Consider the following 18,245-nt stretch of genomic DNA (forward strand, 5'->3'; position numbering starts at 1 on the left):
GACCCAGCCCCGGATAAGAGAACATCCTCCTAGCAAGTTCACTCCATCAGCAAAACAAAAATGAATGGTAATGAAAGGAAAATACATATTCCTGCTCACAAAGAGCAACGCTGATCATTATTCCAACCTGCTCTGAGGCAAGGAAATGCAGGAACGTCTCTGCTCGCAACACGTGGGAAACGTGGGGACAGAGGTTCCCAGTCCTACTGATGCTTCCTCCCACCCCACGCTCTGATAAGATAAAGGTGCGGGGCCAGGTGTCAACTTTTGTTAGGTTGGTTGGAAAGAAAGCAAAAACAGCAGTTTGGCAAAGAAGTGGCAATATGTTAAAAAACAAACAAAAAAAACCCACCCCAAAAAACCACACACCCCCAAAAGAACAAACCAACCAAACCCCCAAAACAAACGACAACCAAAAAAACCCCAAGACCAAAAGCAACACAAAACTGAAAGAATTAAGTCTACAAAGGCACAAAAATGGCTGAAAAGGAAGTGTTGCCATTAGATGTAACGGGGGGTGGGAAATCACCTCCCAGTTTTCTCTATAGTAAAGCTAACATCAGGAAGATTTTTTTTTCAGCTTTAGGAAATACACTGTGAGCTCCACAGTTGGTTGGAAGACCAGATGGATGGTGGAGTTTGGGACACCAAGTCCTGGAGAAAAACCGTGAGTTGAAAACCTGCTTCTAATTTGCAATGCTTAGAATCAAGGGCAACACATGCTTGTTCTTAAGAAAACCCAGGACAGAGTCGGGAGAGGTCTGCATTAAGAGGCAGGTAAGCAATACTTGCTATGATTTTCCTATGTCATTGCTCCAAAGGCTGTGTGTACTTTTGCCTCAAAGTACTTGTGGTCTGCAGCCTTGGCTTCCAACCAATTTCTTTCCTTTAAGTATGTTTGACTCATCACATTTCATAGTTTCATTTCCAACTAGCCAAACCTGTACCTCCTCAATGCTGCTGAAGGTGGCAACACCTTCTTTAATAAGGCATATGACTGCTGTTTCATTACAATGGCATCCATATAAATGCATGCAATATTCATCAATCAAAAAAGTTGAAATTCTTCCTACAGTGAACACCAAGTGAGGATTATACTAGAATAAACTCTTAAAATAAATCAGCAGTGTACACCCCAGCCTTACTTCAAGTTGTAGCCAGAGACCCACCCTCTCCAAAAATTGAGCTCATCTGAACAAAAAATCCTGCCCCAGAACTTCAGTCAACACACATAAGGATCTGCCAGAAGACCACCCTCATTGCCCAATCTGCTATTTCAAAAGGCCAACCCAAATTAGCCGCAAATTACCTTAATACAGGACCATTCCACCTTTCTTGGACACAAAAAAAAAAGCATTGTTTAATTGCTCTCTCATTCAGGGCGTCACTTATGAGATTCCACAGCACCCTCCCTTTGGTGGAAAGACAGCAAAAAGCTCTACCATGATATTCTCCAGCTCGAAATGCCTGTTACACCCTCGCCATGTATCCCTTTTTAGCAGAAAGGGCCTTTTCACACAGAGCATCTGGCTTACAACACCTTTTTTTTTTTTTTGGAGGGAAGGAGTGGGAGGACAATAGAGCCCTTAATGTGCAGTGACATCATTTTTGGCTACAGTCCCACCATCCAGCCTAAAGCAAGCCAGACAAAAGACCTCCACTGGGGCCCTTCTCTGGGAGCTGCTGGAAGCAACACTACATTTCAAAAGTGACCCATTGGCAAGCGTGGAAGGGGTGCCGCAGCACAACAGCAGGGTCCTTACACTGTTAGGACTACAAACACGACGCAAGGAGGCTCTTGTGATCGCAAGGAGGCTCTTGTGATCACCGTGCAGACAACAACTCGCCCTGTTCAGACATGAGGCCCCAACCCTCTTGCTCCATGGGGCAGGAGCTCAGACAGGATTTGAGCAAAGCGGGATCCAGCAAAGCCAGTTAACCCTGGGGAAACCGATCCGTCCAGATTGTTCAACTGCCACTGACCTGAGAGCAGGCCATGTCCCCAGGCCAGAGTTAAGGGATAGAGAATTTGCTTCACAGCCTAACGGGTAACACACCAGAGGCAACAGGACAATGGCCAACATTATGAAGAGTAGCAGGAAACACTCAAAAGAAGTGTGCGTTTAACCATGCACATAGTGGCAATTTTCATTAAGAGACTTCTAATGGGTACCAACCAAGAGAAGGAGAACTGGGCATGCTGCAAAGACCTAGGAAGAGATGGTTCCCAGCCTCAAAAACTCATGACCTGAACCTACAAACGCTTCTCCTGATTGACATACGGCAGTCAAAGACACAAAAAGGGCTGCAGGACACGATTCCTCTTCCCTACCTTCAAAATCTCCTGATTTTAAAGATGGCCAAGCCTGCTCAGTCAATGAGGAGAGGCAGGCACCTCCAGAGAAAGCTCCATCCCAGCTCTAGACACCCTGTCCCTAATGAAGTCATAGAAGCAAAAGATGATGAGCTTGTGTTCAGACATCTAAAAGCTTCTTTGCAGGAGAAGAACCCCACCTCGACTGTCTGCCGACGTCCGGGACAGGGTGGGAAATTGTTTGAAGTCTCCACAAGCCTCAGGGTAACTCCAGTATTACCTGTTGCGTGCAAGCGAGTATCAGCTACACATCTTTGTCAGACTCATCGGACCACACTTCCACCCAACCAGGATGGCTCCTGGCTGAGTAGCTGCGCTGGCTTTCCTAAATAGCCCATTCAACAACTCAACAGTTCATCAACTAGTTTCCCAGTTCACCATCTCCCCCTTTCTTCTCACAAAACATGATTGTCTCCTCATCCAATTCTTCCCTTCCCCTGGTCTGTCAGGTGGTGGGGCCAGACCTCACCTCTAACACGGACACGTGGAAGCCCACCTGAATCACCACTTCCCCACCCCACAGCGTCTCCTGTCAATCTTTCTAACCCTGACCTTGCTCTCCTTCCAATCTCAGAAGCACCACTTCAGTGCAGTCTGTCTTTCCCTCTTGAAGCCTGGCCTTCCTCCCCACCCTCAGCTCCCTTCGCTGCCTCAGAGCAAGGAGGCTTTGGATCCTGGGCCCTTTTCCAGCTTGAACACACTATTGGCAAAGGTCAGAGAATACTTAACCCACCACTCTTCTATAAAGCAGCCACTTCTAGCAGCTCGTGTGATGTCCCAAAGCAACAGAAGAGGGCAGAGAGGAGCTGCCAGAAAGAAGCATGCAGCATTTGCTCCGAAACCCACGGACACCGTTTGGTCCCAGAATGGGAAGCATCCGTCATGCATGAAATACTCCTGGTTTGTACACACATGGGCTCACAAACAGTACACCAATGCAGCCAGCTGTGTGACAACTCCACCTGTGCAGAGCGAGACCTGCCTGCTGTGTCCGGTGTCCAGAGCCCTGGAGTTGCCCTCAGCTCTCCCAGCACAACGCAACTGGGAAATACTGGTTGCTGAGGGGATCTCAAACATCCTTTCCACCCCCCAACTCCGCAGCTGCAAAATCCGCACATTTTCCTTCCTACAGAGTGAGCATACAACTTGTATCGCCTGAAAACAGTGTTTCTTCACCAGAAAGCTGTATTTTACAAAATCCCCGAAGTGCCCCAAGGGGACTGTCAAAAGCACTCTCTCAGGCAGGTGACACCCTCCTGCATGGACGAAGCAGCAGAGGTCCGATATTCCTGTACATCCCCACAATGAGGGCTAGCACAAGAAGGGCAAGTACCTGGTCCCACAGCTGCTAGGGGTAACTTCTCATGATAATACGCTATTTCTCCCTTAAATCTGACACACACCCAGAGCCCTGGGTGCCTAAATGAGTAATTACATCAGAAATCCCAGATGCAGAGCCTCATCAGCTCCCATCTGACACCACTGCACAGGACCGAACTGTTCCCGCAGCAAACTGGGAGCAAGATGGAAATGGGAGAAGCAGCAACCCCACAAGAATCACTTGGGTCTGGTCCAGGTAACTCCAGGGCTCAGGAAGCAAGTTTCTAATAATCAAGGCTGGCTAGCTGGTTAAACATATCATCTGTGCAACACTGCTTGCTGTTGTTAAACGTAAAACACTGTATTTATTATTGTGGAGGACTTTCTGTAGCATCAGAAACTCAGCTCTCTTTATTGCCTGCTCTCTTCATATACTTCAAGACTATTATCGGGGGGGGGAAGGGGCAGGAAGGAAAAAAAAAGGAAAATAAAAGAGAGAAAGAGCATGCAAGGTAAATGAACCATACAATAAAAATTGTTGAAATTGGCTCATGCATCTCCTGATAAGATCACAGGAGTTGAGAAAGAACTGCAGCTCTACTGGTGAGAAATCCAACCACTGACAAAATGCATCCACTCAGGGAAAAAAAATTAAACAGATGCTTAAACACACAGAGTACTTGATAAAATGCAAATTCTTTGAACACTGAAGTCCAGAGTATTTTTGTCTTAATATAATTCTGATCCCAGGAGCCAAGGCTTGCCACTCTTGGTATCAACAGTCCTCTCTGCAGGTTCATACAAATCAATACTCAAAGTATATGGATCTCACACACTAAGACAGTGAATCTGGAGGTAAATTCGCTTATGTAGCTGCAAAACTAGTCTGGGTCACACCTCCCCGCACCACCTCATCCCATGAAGTTCAGCTCTGAGCTGAAATATCACCTTGACAGTCCTTAGACCTTTTCAAGCTGCTATTGGCAATTTCACTATGGACTGAAACCACTCATTCAGGGGTCTGTAGAGCACCTGGGCAATAACCACTTGCTTCATAGGGCTGGGCTCTGTCACCTGGTGGGAAGTGATGGCTTTCCTTGGGGCAGCCACGGGGTTCTCAGCACCAGCTCTAAGCCTTGCTCCTGGGTTAGCGGCCCATCCCTACTCCTGTGAGATGGTTCAGCCACCAGAGGCAGCTGCAGAACTGCGAAGTGCTGCCGACTCCTTGGGGACCGAAATCATCGCTCTGTCTGCATGATCCATCCCTGCGTGCAAATCCTAAGCCCTCAAGTACCTCGCAGACACAGATTACCAGACACGACACAGAACACGACAATGTTAGACTGGCTATGGCAGCAGGATATCATTTGGGGAATACTTATTGCCTCCTTTTGACAGCCCTTCTGAAGCTTCATCTGTTTGTTCACATAGTGAAGTGCTTCATGCTTCAAAAATCACATCAGCCTTTTAGCATCCTCCAGCAGGTAAGGCCCTCCCTGCCACCCCTCTCAACTCGAGTGAAGCCAAATCTGGTGGACAGGGAAGTCTGGCACCCAACACCAGCCTCAAAAGTAATGTCACACTTGCTGCAAGGCAGAACTTTCTCTCAGCAGCAGCACACAGAGCTCCTCACTGCTGCCTGCCAAGCATCCCAGACTTCTCCCACAGAGCTGAAACCCAACAGCAGCCCCCATACAACCCCTCCCTCCCCCTTTTCTCCAAAGCTTTTGTGCTGCACAGAGTAAAATTTGTGGTTAAAGTGAGCTCTGTGCAGTGACACCATCTCTTGTGTCTCCTGCAGAGCGCAGTGGCACACACAACTCCATAGGACCTTTGCATACTCTGCTGAGAGCTCCTATATCCCCCAAGCTAGGGCTTTCCCTAGACATGGCACTCTGCAGCCACCAGTAGTTTTCCCCATGACACTGGTGACTAGCACATGACATACTAGCAAGGGAACAGCCAGCCTCCAAAAATTGAAGGAAACGGTTCCCAATTTTTAACAAAGACCCAGGAAGTAACGAAACTCTCCAAAGAAAATTCCTGCACTTTGACTCCAGCAACAACGTTTCCGGTAGGAACAGAGGTGACTCCACTCTCTGACCTGGCACTCAGAAGATGCACAGGCCTTTTTCAAAAGCTGGAGCAGCTTCAAACAGCTGCAGTTAGCTACTAGCTAGGGAAGCTGCCTGTACTTACACATCTACCATAGTGCCCACAGTTCTGAAAAGAGATCAAACCAGAGTTCACCAGGAGGCTGCTCTAACTTGAAATAGGTCACTGGGTGTTGGGATCTGCGGTTTCAGCAACGCATGCTTTGGGAGCTCAATGGCATCAGCTACTCCCTCTTCTGCTAAAGGCAAGCCCGTTGCCACAGCCTCAACTCCCTCAGAGCTGCCCCCCGCAGGGATCCTCCAAGGGACTGCGCTCCCTGCCAAGCCCAGCTATGCTCCATCACACCTCCCGCGCCACTTCATCTGCTCTGGAAACGCTCGGTGCGGTGCTTCCTTTTGTCAGTACTTGTCTGTCAGGTAGGCAGTTCTGCCAAGAACCTTAAAGCAGTTGCAAAGCTCTCCGTAGTTGCATATGTAAACCCTCTTAAGAAATAGCCAGAAGGTTTTGCCTAATGTAAAAGCGTAAACAAACTTGTTACATGCTAATCACCAGGTAGGCCACACACCCTTCCCCTCCCCCAGCCCCTGAATCTGCTAAAAGGACAGGAAATATAATCGTGGTCACATACCTTTGCTTCCTCATTGATGTCCCAAGTGAAGGATATGGCATTGTACGCGATCTCCTCAATGTTACTGATTGTGTTAAAGCTCTCCTTGTAGTCAGCTGTTAGAAAGAAGGATGCATGAGGGAGAGGAAGAGGCAATACCATCTGGAGTCTTTAATCACACAAAGCAGCCAAAAACTGCAACTCCTCAGCAACCCCTTGGGGGCAAAGGAAGCTGAACTGTACTCAAGAATGCATCATTAAAAAGGCTGGAAGTGGTTCTCATACAAAAACAAAATACAACAAACAGGAGGAAGGGGGAAAATGGGACTCGGCAGAAATTCCAAACTAGAAACTCCAGTGAGAAAGGCAGACATCCCAAATATCGCACATCCTGTGCTATAGCCTGCTATGTGCAGGAAACTCTACCCTCTACAGCAAGGGCATAAGCTCTCAATAAAACTCCTTCAATAACAAAGATTTGCATGCGCGTCTGCTTTAAGTGCCAAGTGATTAATCCCTGCTTTTATTCACAGAAGGGACTAGGAGTACAACCCAGCCTTCAGCCAGAGAAGGCTGGAAGCCAGCCAGCCCCAGCCTTGTCTGGAGGCAAGTGGAAATTTGCAGTGTTTTCTTTTTTTTATGTGTACCAAAGACCAGTTGTGAGCAAAGGTGTGGGAAGGAGGATCATTAGTGTCAAGGTATTTCTATGAGGATCTCGTCCTTTGAAGAAACACAGTATTTAGGACAGCCACAGAGTCTATAAGCTGTTATTTAGCTACAAGCACCAGGATATGCTAAAGCAACTGTAGTTTGGAGGGGGGTGTTAGATCTCCCAATGCAAAACCCTAAACTCAGACAGCTCACCAACCAAAATCCTCCAAAAATCAGCCTCTTCAAGGAGTCCTAAAAACTACAGCATTAGCTCCAAGCAATCGAAAGATCTCTCTGGGCTTTCAGCAAAGCTATGGATAGCAGAGAACATGATCCAAAGGTTCCTTAAAATAACAAAGCTTTAGCAGAAAACCAAACCTTGCCAAGGAATTAGGTCTGGAGTTTGACATCAGCAACTAGAACGTTCCTTACCTATGTCAATGCATCTTTGTTTGGCCGTGTGCTGTCTTGAGTGCCAGTATTTCCAGTGCCTGAGCTGATCTTCTCTTGTTTTGTCTTCAGCAAACACGACCATGATGACACTCTGAAAGGAGAGGAGGAGGGGGTAAGATTAAAAAAAAAAAAAAAACCAACAACAAAAACCCCACAAACACGTGAAAGAGAAAAGGCCACAGAGTACATTTGTTTTGGAAGTTCTCCTGGGTATCAGGTTTTCTGCTTTAGACATTCCAACTTGACGCACCGCAGTATACCTGGCACACCGCTGCCAAACAGGAAGGCAGACAGCAGCACTTTCTGGGTCATAAACAGAGATGAGCAGAACTGCTCTCCTAACTGGAGTTCAGGGATCTCATTCCAGGTGTTGCATCACCTTTACACAAGGGCTGACACCACTTCTTAACAGACTGAGCCAGGACAGGTTGGTCTGGAAGTAGGTGGACAGCAAAAGAACGAACATTGACGTAAGAGAGCGGGTAAGCTGGCCTTAGTGCTGATGCTCTGGTTTAGGTTACTGCACTTCGGGAGAGTTTAAGGCTACCATTGTACACACCCTCTTTCCCAAGAAACCACAAGAGCCGCCACTCACTCGGACTTTACTGATGGGGTGATGGATTCCTTCACTGCTGCTGACTTCTTTCAGTGTGATTGGGTAAAATTGACCTTTATTCAGGTAAGTCATCGTGCTGTCCCCAGGCTTCTGTCGGAGGGACTTGGAGGCTTCCAGAGTGTATTCAAAGTTATTCCTACAGAGAGAAGAGTGCAGTGATTGCTAAGGCATTTTCCTGGAAAGCCGATTAAACGTTCCACATTTAATTTGGAGAAATTCCAAAGTCGTTAGTTGACTCACTAAGCCATCAACAGGCAAGGAAGTTGGAAAACAGGATGAGCCCCTTTTTCAACCATTTCCTTCATGAATGAACATTTAAGAGAAGTTCTTGGCAAGCTAAATCCCAAGACACATCAGCAGGCAAGACCAGAAGCTCCCTATTCAGCCTGAGACCAGCACGCTGCTCTCATGGAACAGAAAAGTACCTATTAGCAATTAAATTAAATTCACAAGCTAATAGGCCATTCAGTGGCCACGATCTTCTCCCTCTTGGTCAACTGCAGCTAACCAAACAACTAGTTTATTCCCCTCCCTTGGGGTTCAGATGAGTTTCATGCTTCCTATTTCTGCTGTAGATTTCCAACAGGCAGAGAGCAAGACAAGCAGGCCAGGGAGAGTGACGCAGCTGGAAGCCAGCTACGAGACCACTGCAGAGCTGACAGACAGCACTGCATCTTCCCATGGGACAGGGAGTTGGTACAAGGACATCGACTGAAACAGGGTGGTATTGAAATGGGGTGGTATTTCCAAACCTGCATGTAGTTTTCCTTAAAGATACAGGTAGGATTTTCAACTGTGAAATTCAAATGAGCAGGCACTGTTGTGGTTTTGAGAACCACAGCATCCCCAGTGCCTGATACAGACTCAGTGCAGAAGGGAGTGAGGTGTACTGGTTGCTCGTGGACAACCCAACTGTAAGAGAAAAGGAGGATATAGGCAAGCAGGGGGCTTAAAGCATTACCCAGAAATGCTGTCAAACACATAATCTTCTGAATTCATGTTGGCCATCCGGAGATTCAGTTCAGTAGGAAAGAAAACCTGGGTTAGACACAAAACAACACAACAATTAACACACCAGCAACAAGAAAAGTCAAGATTAAACAGATACTCGTTACCACAGAACTTCTGACAGGCAAATTGATCATCAGATAACAACTGATGTTTGGTCTGTACAAACAGGACACTTGAGCAGGGTTTTAATCCAAAACTTTTGGGTGTCAACTAAGCACATCATCTCACAAGCCTTCTGAGTCAGCTTAGGGCAACATTTTAAAGCTTTCCTAAACGTCAAAGAAAGGACATAGCTACACAGTTCCTTGAGGTCTGGCTTAAAAATCAAAACACGGTTATGCTGTTGTTTTCAGTTGGTACCATAAAACAAAAAACGTGGATTTTCATCCATGTCTAACTCTCACTCAAGACCCCTAAATAAACCGACTGTTTTCTACTGGCACACACCACGCCTAGAAACTGGCAGTAAGGAAGCTTACAGACATAGTCACTTCACTTTGGTACCTGCAAAGGCACTGCGGAGTGCTGAACTCTTGCAAAACCTGGCCCAGTGCTGTGGATCGAGATAGCTATTTCCACACTCTGCAAGCCCAAGGCTCTGTCACTAGTAAGATTAGTCATTTGCTTTTGATTACGATTTCATGTTGCGAAGGTTTTATTACTAATTTATACTTATACACCTTTCTGAGAAAGTCTTCTATTCCTAAATCACTGGACAGATTTCCGGCTCATGTAACAAGAACACTTAAAGATGGAACTGGATCTCTCCATCCAGATCAAGACATGCACACACGCGCCCAGTGACTGCCTCTCTTGGTACCTCTTGCACGCCTTCCTTGAAAGTCTCTGAGAAGGTGGAGTCTGGTGTTCGCCTCTGGGAGTTTTGAGGCTGGGTGTTGGAACTGAACTGGTCGGGATTGAGGTTCCTGTCGAATACCACCACCCGCTCGGGGGGCTCAGGGTGGTAGACGCTCGGTGGGATGCCCACTGCAAAGCCATGGGGCTGCGTCTCTGTTTTGATGGAATGGGTGGGCATCGTGGCAATTGAAACGGTGACCGTTGTGTCAGGGGTTGTAAGGTGGCCTCTCTTGTCCATGCCCATCTGGGGCGTGTGTGGAAGGACAATATTGAAAGGCACATTTTTCAGAACCTGGACTCTGTTTTCTCCAGCAGAGATGAGCGACTGTTCTGTCACATTTGGGATGCTGTTCCTTTAAAAAGACAAAGAAAAAAGTCATGCATAAATTATACAGCTTATTTTCTTATTAAACAGGAGCTAGAAATACTTCTCAGCCTTTTGGACAAGGACAGCTGATACCAACTCTCCTGCTTGTGCAGAACAGCTCAATCCTAACTTGAAAAGCTGAGAAACTCATTCAAAAAAAGAAACCTCACCCACTGCTAACAACCCCGCCTTGGAGATTAATTACTCTGGAGCGAAGGGTGAGGGTTCACAGCCCAGATCCTCACTGCCTGGAAAACAACGGTCCAAAACCAGGCGCTTCAATGCCTTCCCACCATGCATCAGCACACACAGGCTCCATGAAACTGCTCTTTGGCAGATGGAGAAGGACTGAGAGCAAGGTTGCTGCTCCTCTGCCCTAGGACTGCACGCCACCCGGGAAGCACTAATAGGGAAATTACACCCCTCTTTCATGCACAAACCCCCGAGAAAATCCACACCGAGACTCCCTGGACTGGTTTGCATAACTTCACACTCTCCACCCCACCACACTCATTTCTGCCAGGATGACACTGAGATCTGTGGCTGAGCTGACCTCATAGCTAGTAGCCACTAAGTCAGCCTGCCCTCCCTTTCTCCCTCCCCACAACGTGGTCCTGCCCTCTCCTTTGCACCAATTCTGACGCTCCCCTGTCCCCTTGGTGAGCCAGTTTGGCTTGTTCCACCGGCAGAAAACTAGCCATTTCTTTTTTTCCTGCTAGGTTGTGGGTCAGTGGAAGACCAGAGCTGGTATGAGGGGAGCAGTGAGAACACATGGCTGGGAACCAGAGCGCTCTTCTCAATGAGTCATTCAATTAGCTCAGCCAGACCACAAAACCTCACCTTGAGTCCTTAAAGCATTCTAGTCTGTCCAAAGGAAGAGGATGGTAGGAGTGGAAGCCTGGCTTGAATGAACCTCACATTCGTAATATTTACTTAATCAGTATCTTCTTCTGCTTGGGAGGCACAAGAGAGGGAGGGCAGGAAGAGGAAGAAAGACAGGAGTTCCAGAGGGTACAAAAGAAGTCCACAAACAACACAAAACTAAAACTAAATCACAAGCACTTTGAAGTCCTTCCCTATCAGCCCATGCATGAAGAAGCAATGCTGCTGGTGCCTGAGAACAAAATCAGAAGTGAGCAACTGAAGCAACTGCATACAAAAATGAAAGGGTCACCAGTCACCTCCACAGCCTTGGGAAGGGGTGCCTGTGCTACCAGGCTGTGCCTAGTGTTAAAAAGAGCAGCTTTTGCTACCTTGACTGTATGACACCAGTACATAGAAAGCAGATGGATGGCGATGAGAAGCAGTTTGGGCCTCAGCTCTCCACATCGTGGTCCAATCCCCATCCTGTTCCTGGGGTAGCACAGGAATTTGGGGCACAGAGTAAAAGCAAACATTTTCTCTCTTCCAGCACAACACTGCAGCACAGCAAGTTACTTTCCTTCAGCAGCTTTGGTGGTCTAGGAGGGAAGGGAGATAAGCAGACGTAAAATAATAAAAACCAATACCTTTTGCTATGGTCTTGGTCAGGATGTTCGATCTCTGGTTTAGCTGTCGAAGATCTCCTCTCCCTTGGAACCTAGGAAATACAAGACATGCTATAATTGCATTCTTCCTCCCATACAAAAAAAAAAATAAATTAGCCCCTCAAGACACAGCCATTTGGTCAAATTAAGAAAGCATCGCTCTCTGATACCAGTCACTGTTAGCATTACAGCTTGACTGATGTTCGCACAGCTTTGGGATGCCAGGCCCGCCCCAGGTGATGCCCCACAGATTCCCGTGTAGCCAACCCAGCCAGCTGTGCCAGCTCTGGGCTCCTGCCAGCGCCAGGCGGTGGGAAAACTGGTGCAGAAAACTGGCCATCCCTGGCTGAAGCACCAGCACTGGGGTGAACAGGACCAGGAGGAGAGTCCCCAAGGTTTGCGCTGGTAGTGCAGGTTTTCTCCTCTGCAGGCTGGCAGGGTTCAGCTTGCTGGATGAGCTTAAGGCTTGTGGAAGGACGCTGCTCCACAGTCCCTTCCCCATGTGCTCTCTAGGCCATGTCCTCAAAGACCACTCGAGGCTTTCCTTTCTCCTTGGAGACCAGGGGATTCAGGGAAGACCAGGGTCAGTAAGTGTACTGGGATGCTACAGCTCGTTTTTGTGCATGGCCATGTACAACACACTGGCCCAACCTGTATTAAATCTTTTCTAAAGGAAACGTAACCACCAGTGCTCTAGATTTAAGACAGCTCAATACTGCTCCTCATATTTTATGCCACGGACAGGATTTGCCCTGAAAACACCACACACCTCAGCACCGATCACACAAGCCACCTCGCCCACACACAGACGCACGCCATTTTCCTGGCTGTGCTGCAAGGCCAAGGCATACAGAAGAAGGTGAACTCTTCAATCTATGGCGGCTCGGGTCAGCAGAGCCCACAGCCAATGCCCCAGGCGACCCAAACAGCTCTGACCACTGCTGGCACAAGCCCATGGTGCTCAGGTCCCCTTGACCTCACAGCAAGTCCACACAAGCTCCTCAGCGAACACACACATGGTACCCAGGACTTTTGTTACCCTCAACATACCTTCTGAACGAGCAAAGCAAACACTTTGCTGTGTAAGGAGGAGTAAAATCCCAGAACTTTCCTTTGCTGAAGCCTGCTCAGATACTGCCTCTGTTTGCCAGCTTGGGTGCAATGCAGGGAACCACCGCTTTACTGCTAACTCAAAGACTGATGGCATACCTGCGTGAACAGCATACTTCTCTAAATAGCCCCCAACTAAAACCTAAGTCCTGGCTCTTCCACATAACCTGGAATCTCAAGTAACATCAGAATTGTTGGATTTTCCACAGTAACCAGCAAAATTTGGAGAACCTCTAGCTGGAGGCTGTTAGGAGGCTGATGCTAACTAGTCACTGAAAAACAAGGGTCTTCCAAGCTGCGTTTGGCCTCAAGTCCAACACTCCTAAACTCTAGATTTTGATCAAAAATTTGTTTCCCATAAGGCCTTATTAACCACAGCTGAGCTATCAGGGTAGCCCATTAATCAAATGGAAGAAAACTCGAATTGTTTGGCTTTGTTGTTTTGTTTTTGTTTGTTTGTTTTTTTAATACAAAGGTGATCTCATCGGCTGCCTTTAATATTGCAGAGGAGGCATATTAGAAATGCCTAGACGTTCATAACAGCCCTCAATAAATCTTTCAACCTCTAACTGTTTTGCTTCACACAAGTGTGCGGCATACCTGTTCTTCCACTGATTTTTCTGTACACCCGCTGATACCAAAACATAAGAGGAAACCCCGAATTAGACATTAATGTACAGCAAATCCCTTCTGCTTTGCCAAGCGTGAAGGATCAACATCAACATTCTCTTTGTAATCTACAGGTTTAGAAATCAAAATTGATTTTGTGGATTAAAATCGTTCTGGTGAAAGTGTTGGGTTTTTCTTCCAAGAGCGCAGCAAGTGCAGGCACAAAGCAGAAAGCCAGTTTTCTCACAAAACTAGCTGAATAACATCCACATCAGTGAGTTCGTGGCATTTTGTTGTGTGTATGTGGAGTGCTAATCTCCATATTAAGCATTACAAGAATATTTTGATACATAAGACACGTTCAACTCTTAAAATGACAGGCAAGGATTTTGTATGCACAAGGCAGCCTCTCCTTGCGCTTGAAGAACATACTGCGACTGGCAATTGCACTCACTACTGTTAAAAGACACTAGCACTACTGTTAAAAGACACTAGCCACAGTGTCAGGCACGCAAGCCAAATCAGCCTCCTGGCCTCCCTGCATGCTCAGCAAAGAAAAAACAGGCATCTCCATCCGGTGAGCCAGGCCACCGTAACACAGGCATCTAACACGAACAGGACGCCTCCCTGCCTGGAAATGCCTGCTGGTCTCCACTGACTTGGACTGGAGATAACCCTGGCTTAGACTTCTGGTACTGAGGAAAGAAAGCTCAGCAAAATGTATCCCACACAAATCAGAAGGTTATCTGTTTGACTGTGTTCAATTCACCTGTGAGCATCTGGGAAGGCGCATGTCTCTGAGAAGACCGTGAACTCTGAAGATGACAACGACAGTTGCCAAAGGATTAACAGACTACGGCAGCTGAAGTTCACTGAAGGTTAGAGGGATCCACTCCTTTAGGTGGACACTTCTGCCCCACACACCACCAAAAATCTGTAGTTATAGCTTAGTATCAGCTGAGACTGAGGTAGCACATCAAAGCCCCAGCAAAAGCTAACGGTCCCACCAGAATAGGGATCACGTGAGCAAAAGGAGAGAAGTTTCTTTCTCCATGTGTATTTATGTTCAGACAGGGACATGCTCCCAAAGTCTCATTTCTCACGACTATTTCTATAATACATCGCCTCCTGCAGAACCTGGAGTCGACAGGCAAAGCGCTACTGAAGCTTTTGACCTATTACATTAAGATCCAGGGGATCTTATTTTACTGAGCTAAAAATAAACCAATTTCCAGAAAAAGGGACATGGAATTTTTTCCCATTTAAAACCCACATAGTTTAAAGTCCTCGGGATCCATTCATAGCTTCTGTAAAATCCTCTAGCAAATGACACCTTTTCCACAGGTGGAACAAGAGTTCCACTGGCTGCCAGAGCATACCCACACCAATCTACCTTGTAGTAATCATACAGCAGTCCGAGGGCAGCTGCGCTGTCTTCATCACCATTGATGCTCATCATAGCTTTGGTAGCTGCTGTAAGGGGATTTTCAAGAAAGGTTTTCCAGGCCTCATCTTCACTGGTGTAAGGACGTCTCTGAGAGTAGAGAGAGTCATTCTGAAGAACCAACACGGGTCTTTTACTTGAATCATGAAAAAAAAGAAGAAAGAAAAAAGAAAAAAGCCACCTGTTAGAACACATGAAAAACATTCCTAAAGTTCTTCAAAATTAGCTGCCCCAGTTTCACAGGGTTCATATTCTGATTCAGTGCACTGCAAGGATTAGTCAACACAAAAAGCCCAGAAACCTAATTCTGATCTCACTCACGCTCAGTGTAAATCAGGATTAATTTGACCAAACTCAGCTGGATTCTACCAGCCTATATAAAAATCACAAAGCCGTTTAAGAGCACCACTGACCTGCTCACACTCTGAATCCAACCCAGAAAAAGTTACATGCGCTTACTGGCCTACCACCTACAAAACCTCTAACACATCCTACGTAACACTACCAAGCCACAACCTGCTCCAGTTCCCACATGGCACTAGAAAATGTGAATGAACGAAACATCTCCTTCCCCCAGAGCTTTCAGAAGGTGTCTTCCCTCTCAGGGCGTATCTGAAAACACCACCTAGAAGCTGCTGATTAGTTACAGTCTACACAGTGAAATTGGTCAAAGGGACCTCAAATCAATTTAGCAGTGAATTTTTCTGACAAGGGAAGCCAAAAGACTTACTGCCTGGTTACTGTTGAAATAATCTGTGACACTGGTTTGAAACACCCTCAACAGATGACTGGGAGAAAAAGAAAAACTGGAGTTTTTCCCTTTATGTTGCAGTACACAAAAAATATTATATTTACTCTGAACATTTCAAGATTGCTGGGAACAAGATGACTTGGACCTTCTGCCCACAGGTGAAAGTGGGACATCTGTAGAAAATGCTGTCCTGCCAGCTTAGACAACTTAATATACTTTGGTTCTATTGGTAAAATATACACTTCATCTTTCAAATCGGCTCAAGCTTACATTGTTTAAATCTGTCTTTTAAACCAGTTCAAACAGTTTTTTTTCCAGTGCAAGTGTTAACAGTTTACTGCAGATAGGCAGGGAGAGGAGGGAGACTTTCTCATTTTCTTAAATAATTCCAAACGCGGCATTTTTTAATGACTTGGTAATAGTTTAAAATAAATAAATAAATGTTAAAAAACCCCACCCCAAAACACAAAAACCAGTTCCCCACCACCATCACACCCCTTCCCCAGTACATAAGCGTTCTTTTCATCTATTTACCCAGATGCATTTAGAGATTGAAATACACTACAAATACAAAAAGTTGTGAAATATAAAGTTGTGAAATACTCTAATCACTATAATCAGCTTAACAGTATCCTACATTTATCACCACCTTCTACCAAAAAGATTGCAAAGCACTTTGCAAATTACGCGTTCGATCCTTTATCAGTTACACAAGGAGTCTCGCTTGAGCTTCAGTGGGACAGCTTGGTTGAGCTGAAGACACTTAAAGCAAGTGGGAGTTTCCAGGACTTGTAAAAGCACTTTGTGGCTATAAATCAGTATTATATAGTCGGAAAAAAGCAAACAACAACAAAAACAAAGACAAGCTCCTGCACCGAGCCCTTTCTTTAGGTCTTTGTATGTATTTGTGGGTACACTGAGGCAGATACCAAAATGCAGTGTACCAAAATGCAGATACCTCTGGTATCGAGGACATCCACTTTCTTATCACAGACTGCACAGCAGAAGATAAAGCAAAATTTTCTTTAAGGACACGGTACAAGCTCCTATTCTTATACAACATGATAAAAGAAACCTCGAGTATCCGTAGCAATGGGTAAATCCTCCAACTAAAGTCACTCGTAAAGAAAAAGGCAACTGAAGTATCCTGGGTGCAGTTCACTTGATCCATCTCTGCCAAGCTGAAGGGCTAAGTCAGCCTTGCTGGGACTCACAAGACCACTAAGCTGATTCCCTCCAGCAACGCAATGCTCACATGGAAAGAGAGAACAAAAATACTGAGAACTAAAGCAGCCACTAACCAGAAATGTAGCCAGAATGCAAAAATCATGTATTTTTGTGTGATTTCTTTGTCATTGCAACACCCAAGTATAATGCACATTGCCCTACAGGTAACCTACCCCTCTGAAAGCAGCGTAGAAAGAATTATCTGCAGAATTATCAAGAGAAGCACAGGGTTTGGCAGTAACTCAATCCCTTAACAGAACCATAGCTTCTTTCAGGAAAATGAGAACATATAAGAGAAGGCAAACATTTATTTTTCCTAAGTTTTAGGTTTCAAGATTACTGGCACGTGGATCTGCTCACAAAGTAGTAGACATGTCCAGCAAAGGCTGGAAATAAGTTTCCTACCACAGTTTTAATAATTTCCAAATGTTATTTTCTACATGACCTAAGTGGTAGCAGAGGAATATTACAAAAAACAGATACTCTCTCTTTGCCTGTGAAGATCCCGCAGCCTACAGCGTTCTGTGTTCAGATCACAGAAACTATTCCTACTTCCTTCACCGATCCAAAACCCACCCTTTCTCTCCCTCGCTTAACTCGAGACGTGAAGAGATCCTCAGCCCCGCTGTGCTTTAGAGCCGGTCTTTGCACAGAGCACACCGTTAATGCTGAGGCCGCAGAGAGGATTGCTTTCGCCGGCTTCTATGTGCCAGAAAAGTGCAGCGCATGTACCTAAATTAATATAGCCTCATCTATTAAGTGTCATTGGACGTAAAAAAACACATGAAAAATCCTAATCGCAGGGCGAAGTTAGTGGGCTGCTGCATTAGAGTCCTCTCTCTAGAAAGCAGTATATTAAGAAAAAAACTTCGGTAAAAATCCTATGCTTTCCCAGGAAATGAGCGCGTTTGAGTCACCGATCATTCAAAATACAGTAGTTTTATAATCGGTTCTTCGAATCACTTCAGAGTTATCCCGTTTTCTATTGACTTCCAGTATCTATGGCCCCGTCTCCAGACGGACACGGTGACAAGCGCAGAAATAAACCCAAGCCATTCAGCACACCGAGGGATCCGTTTGAAGAAGACGTCTCCGCATTCAACACCACGAAGTTACAGAAAACACACTTTACGCTCAGTTTTAGCTCTTTTAACACCCACTTTCGCGTAGTACGAGGTAGCTGCAGCCGAGCTCACCGAGAGCCCC

The 18,245-nt window shown here is 46.1% G+C and overlaps 1 protein-coding gene across 1 annotated transcript in view; it reads right to left on the reverse strand.

Annotated features, from left to right (window-relative positions):
• Positions 1 to 15,116, reverse strand: part of GRHL1 (grainyhead-like 1 (Drosophila)) — a 38,653-nt gene extending 23,537 nt beyond the window's left edge. Inside the window, exons 1-7 of the mRNA XM_009332491.1 lie at positions 15,011 to 15,116; positions 11,881 to 11,951; positions 9,968 to 10,358; positions 9,098 to 9,174; positions 8,116 to 8,272; positions 7,500 to 7,611; positions 6,438 to 6,532 (exon numbers count right to left, since the gene is read on the reverse strand). Coding sequence (XP_009330766.1) covers positions 6,438 to 6,532; positions 7,500 to 7,611; positions 8,116 to 8,272; positions 9,098 to 9,174; positions 9,968 to 10,358; positions 11,881 to 11,951; positions 15,011 to 15,076 — 969 coding nt within the window. The 5' untranslated portion in view covers positions 15,077 to 15,116. The remainder of the gene's footprint in view (positions 1 to 6,437; positions 6,533 to 7,499; positions 7,612 to 8,115; positions 8,273 to 9,097; positions 9,175 to 9,967; positions 10,359 to 11,880; positions 11,952 to 15,010) is intronic.
• Between the last annotated feature and the right edge of the window lie 3,129 nt (positions 15,117 to 18,245).

This window comes from Pygoscelis adeliae, unplaced genomic scaffold, assembly GCF_000699105.1.
Source record: "Pygoscelis adeliae isolate BGI_AS28 unplaced genomic scaffold, ASM69910v1 Scaffold168, whole genome shotgun sequence".
Classification (NCBI taxonomy): domain Eukaryota; kingdom Metazoa; phylum Chordata; class Aves; order Sphenisciformes; family Spheniscidae; genus Pygoscelis; species Pygoscelis adeliae.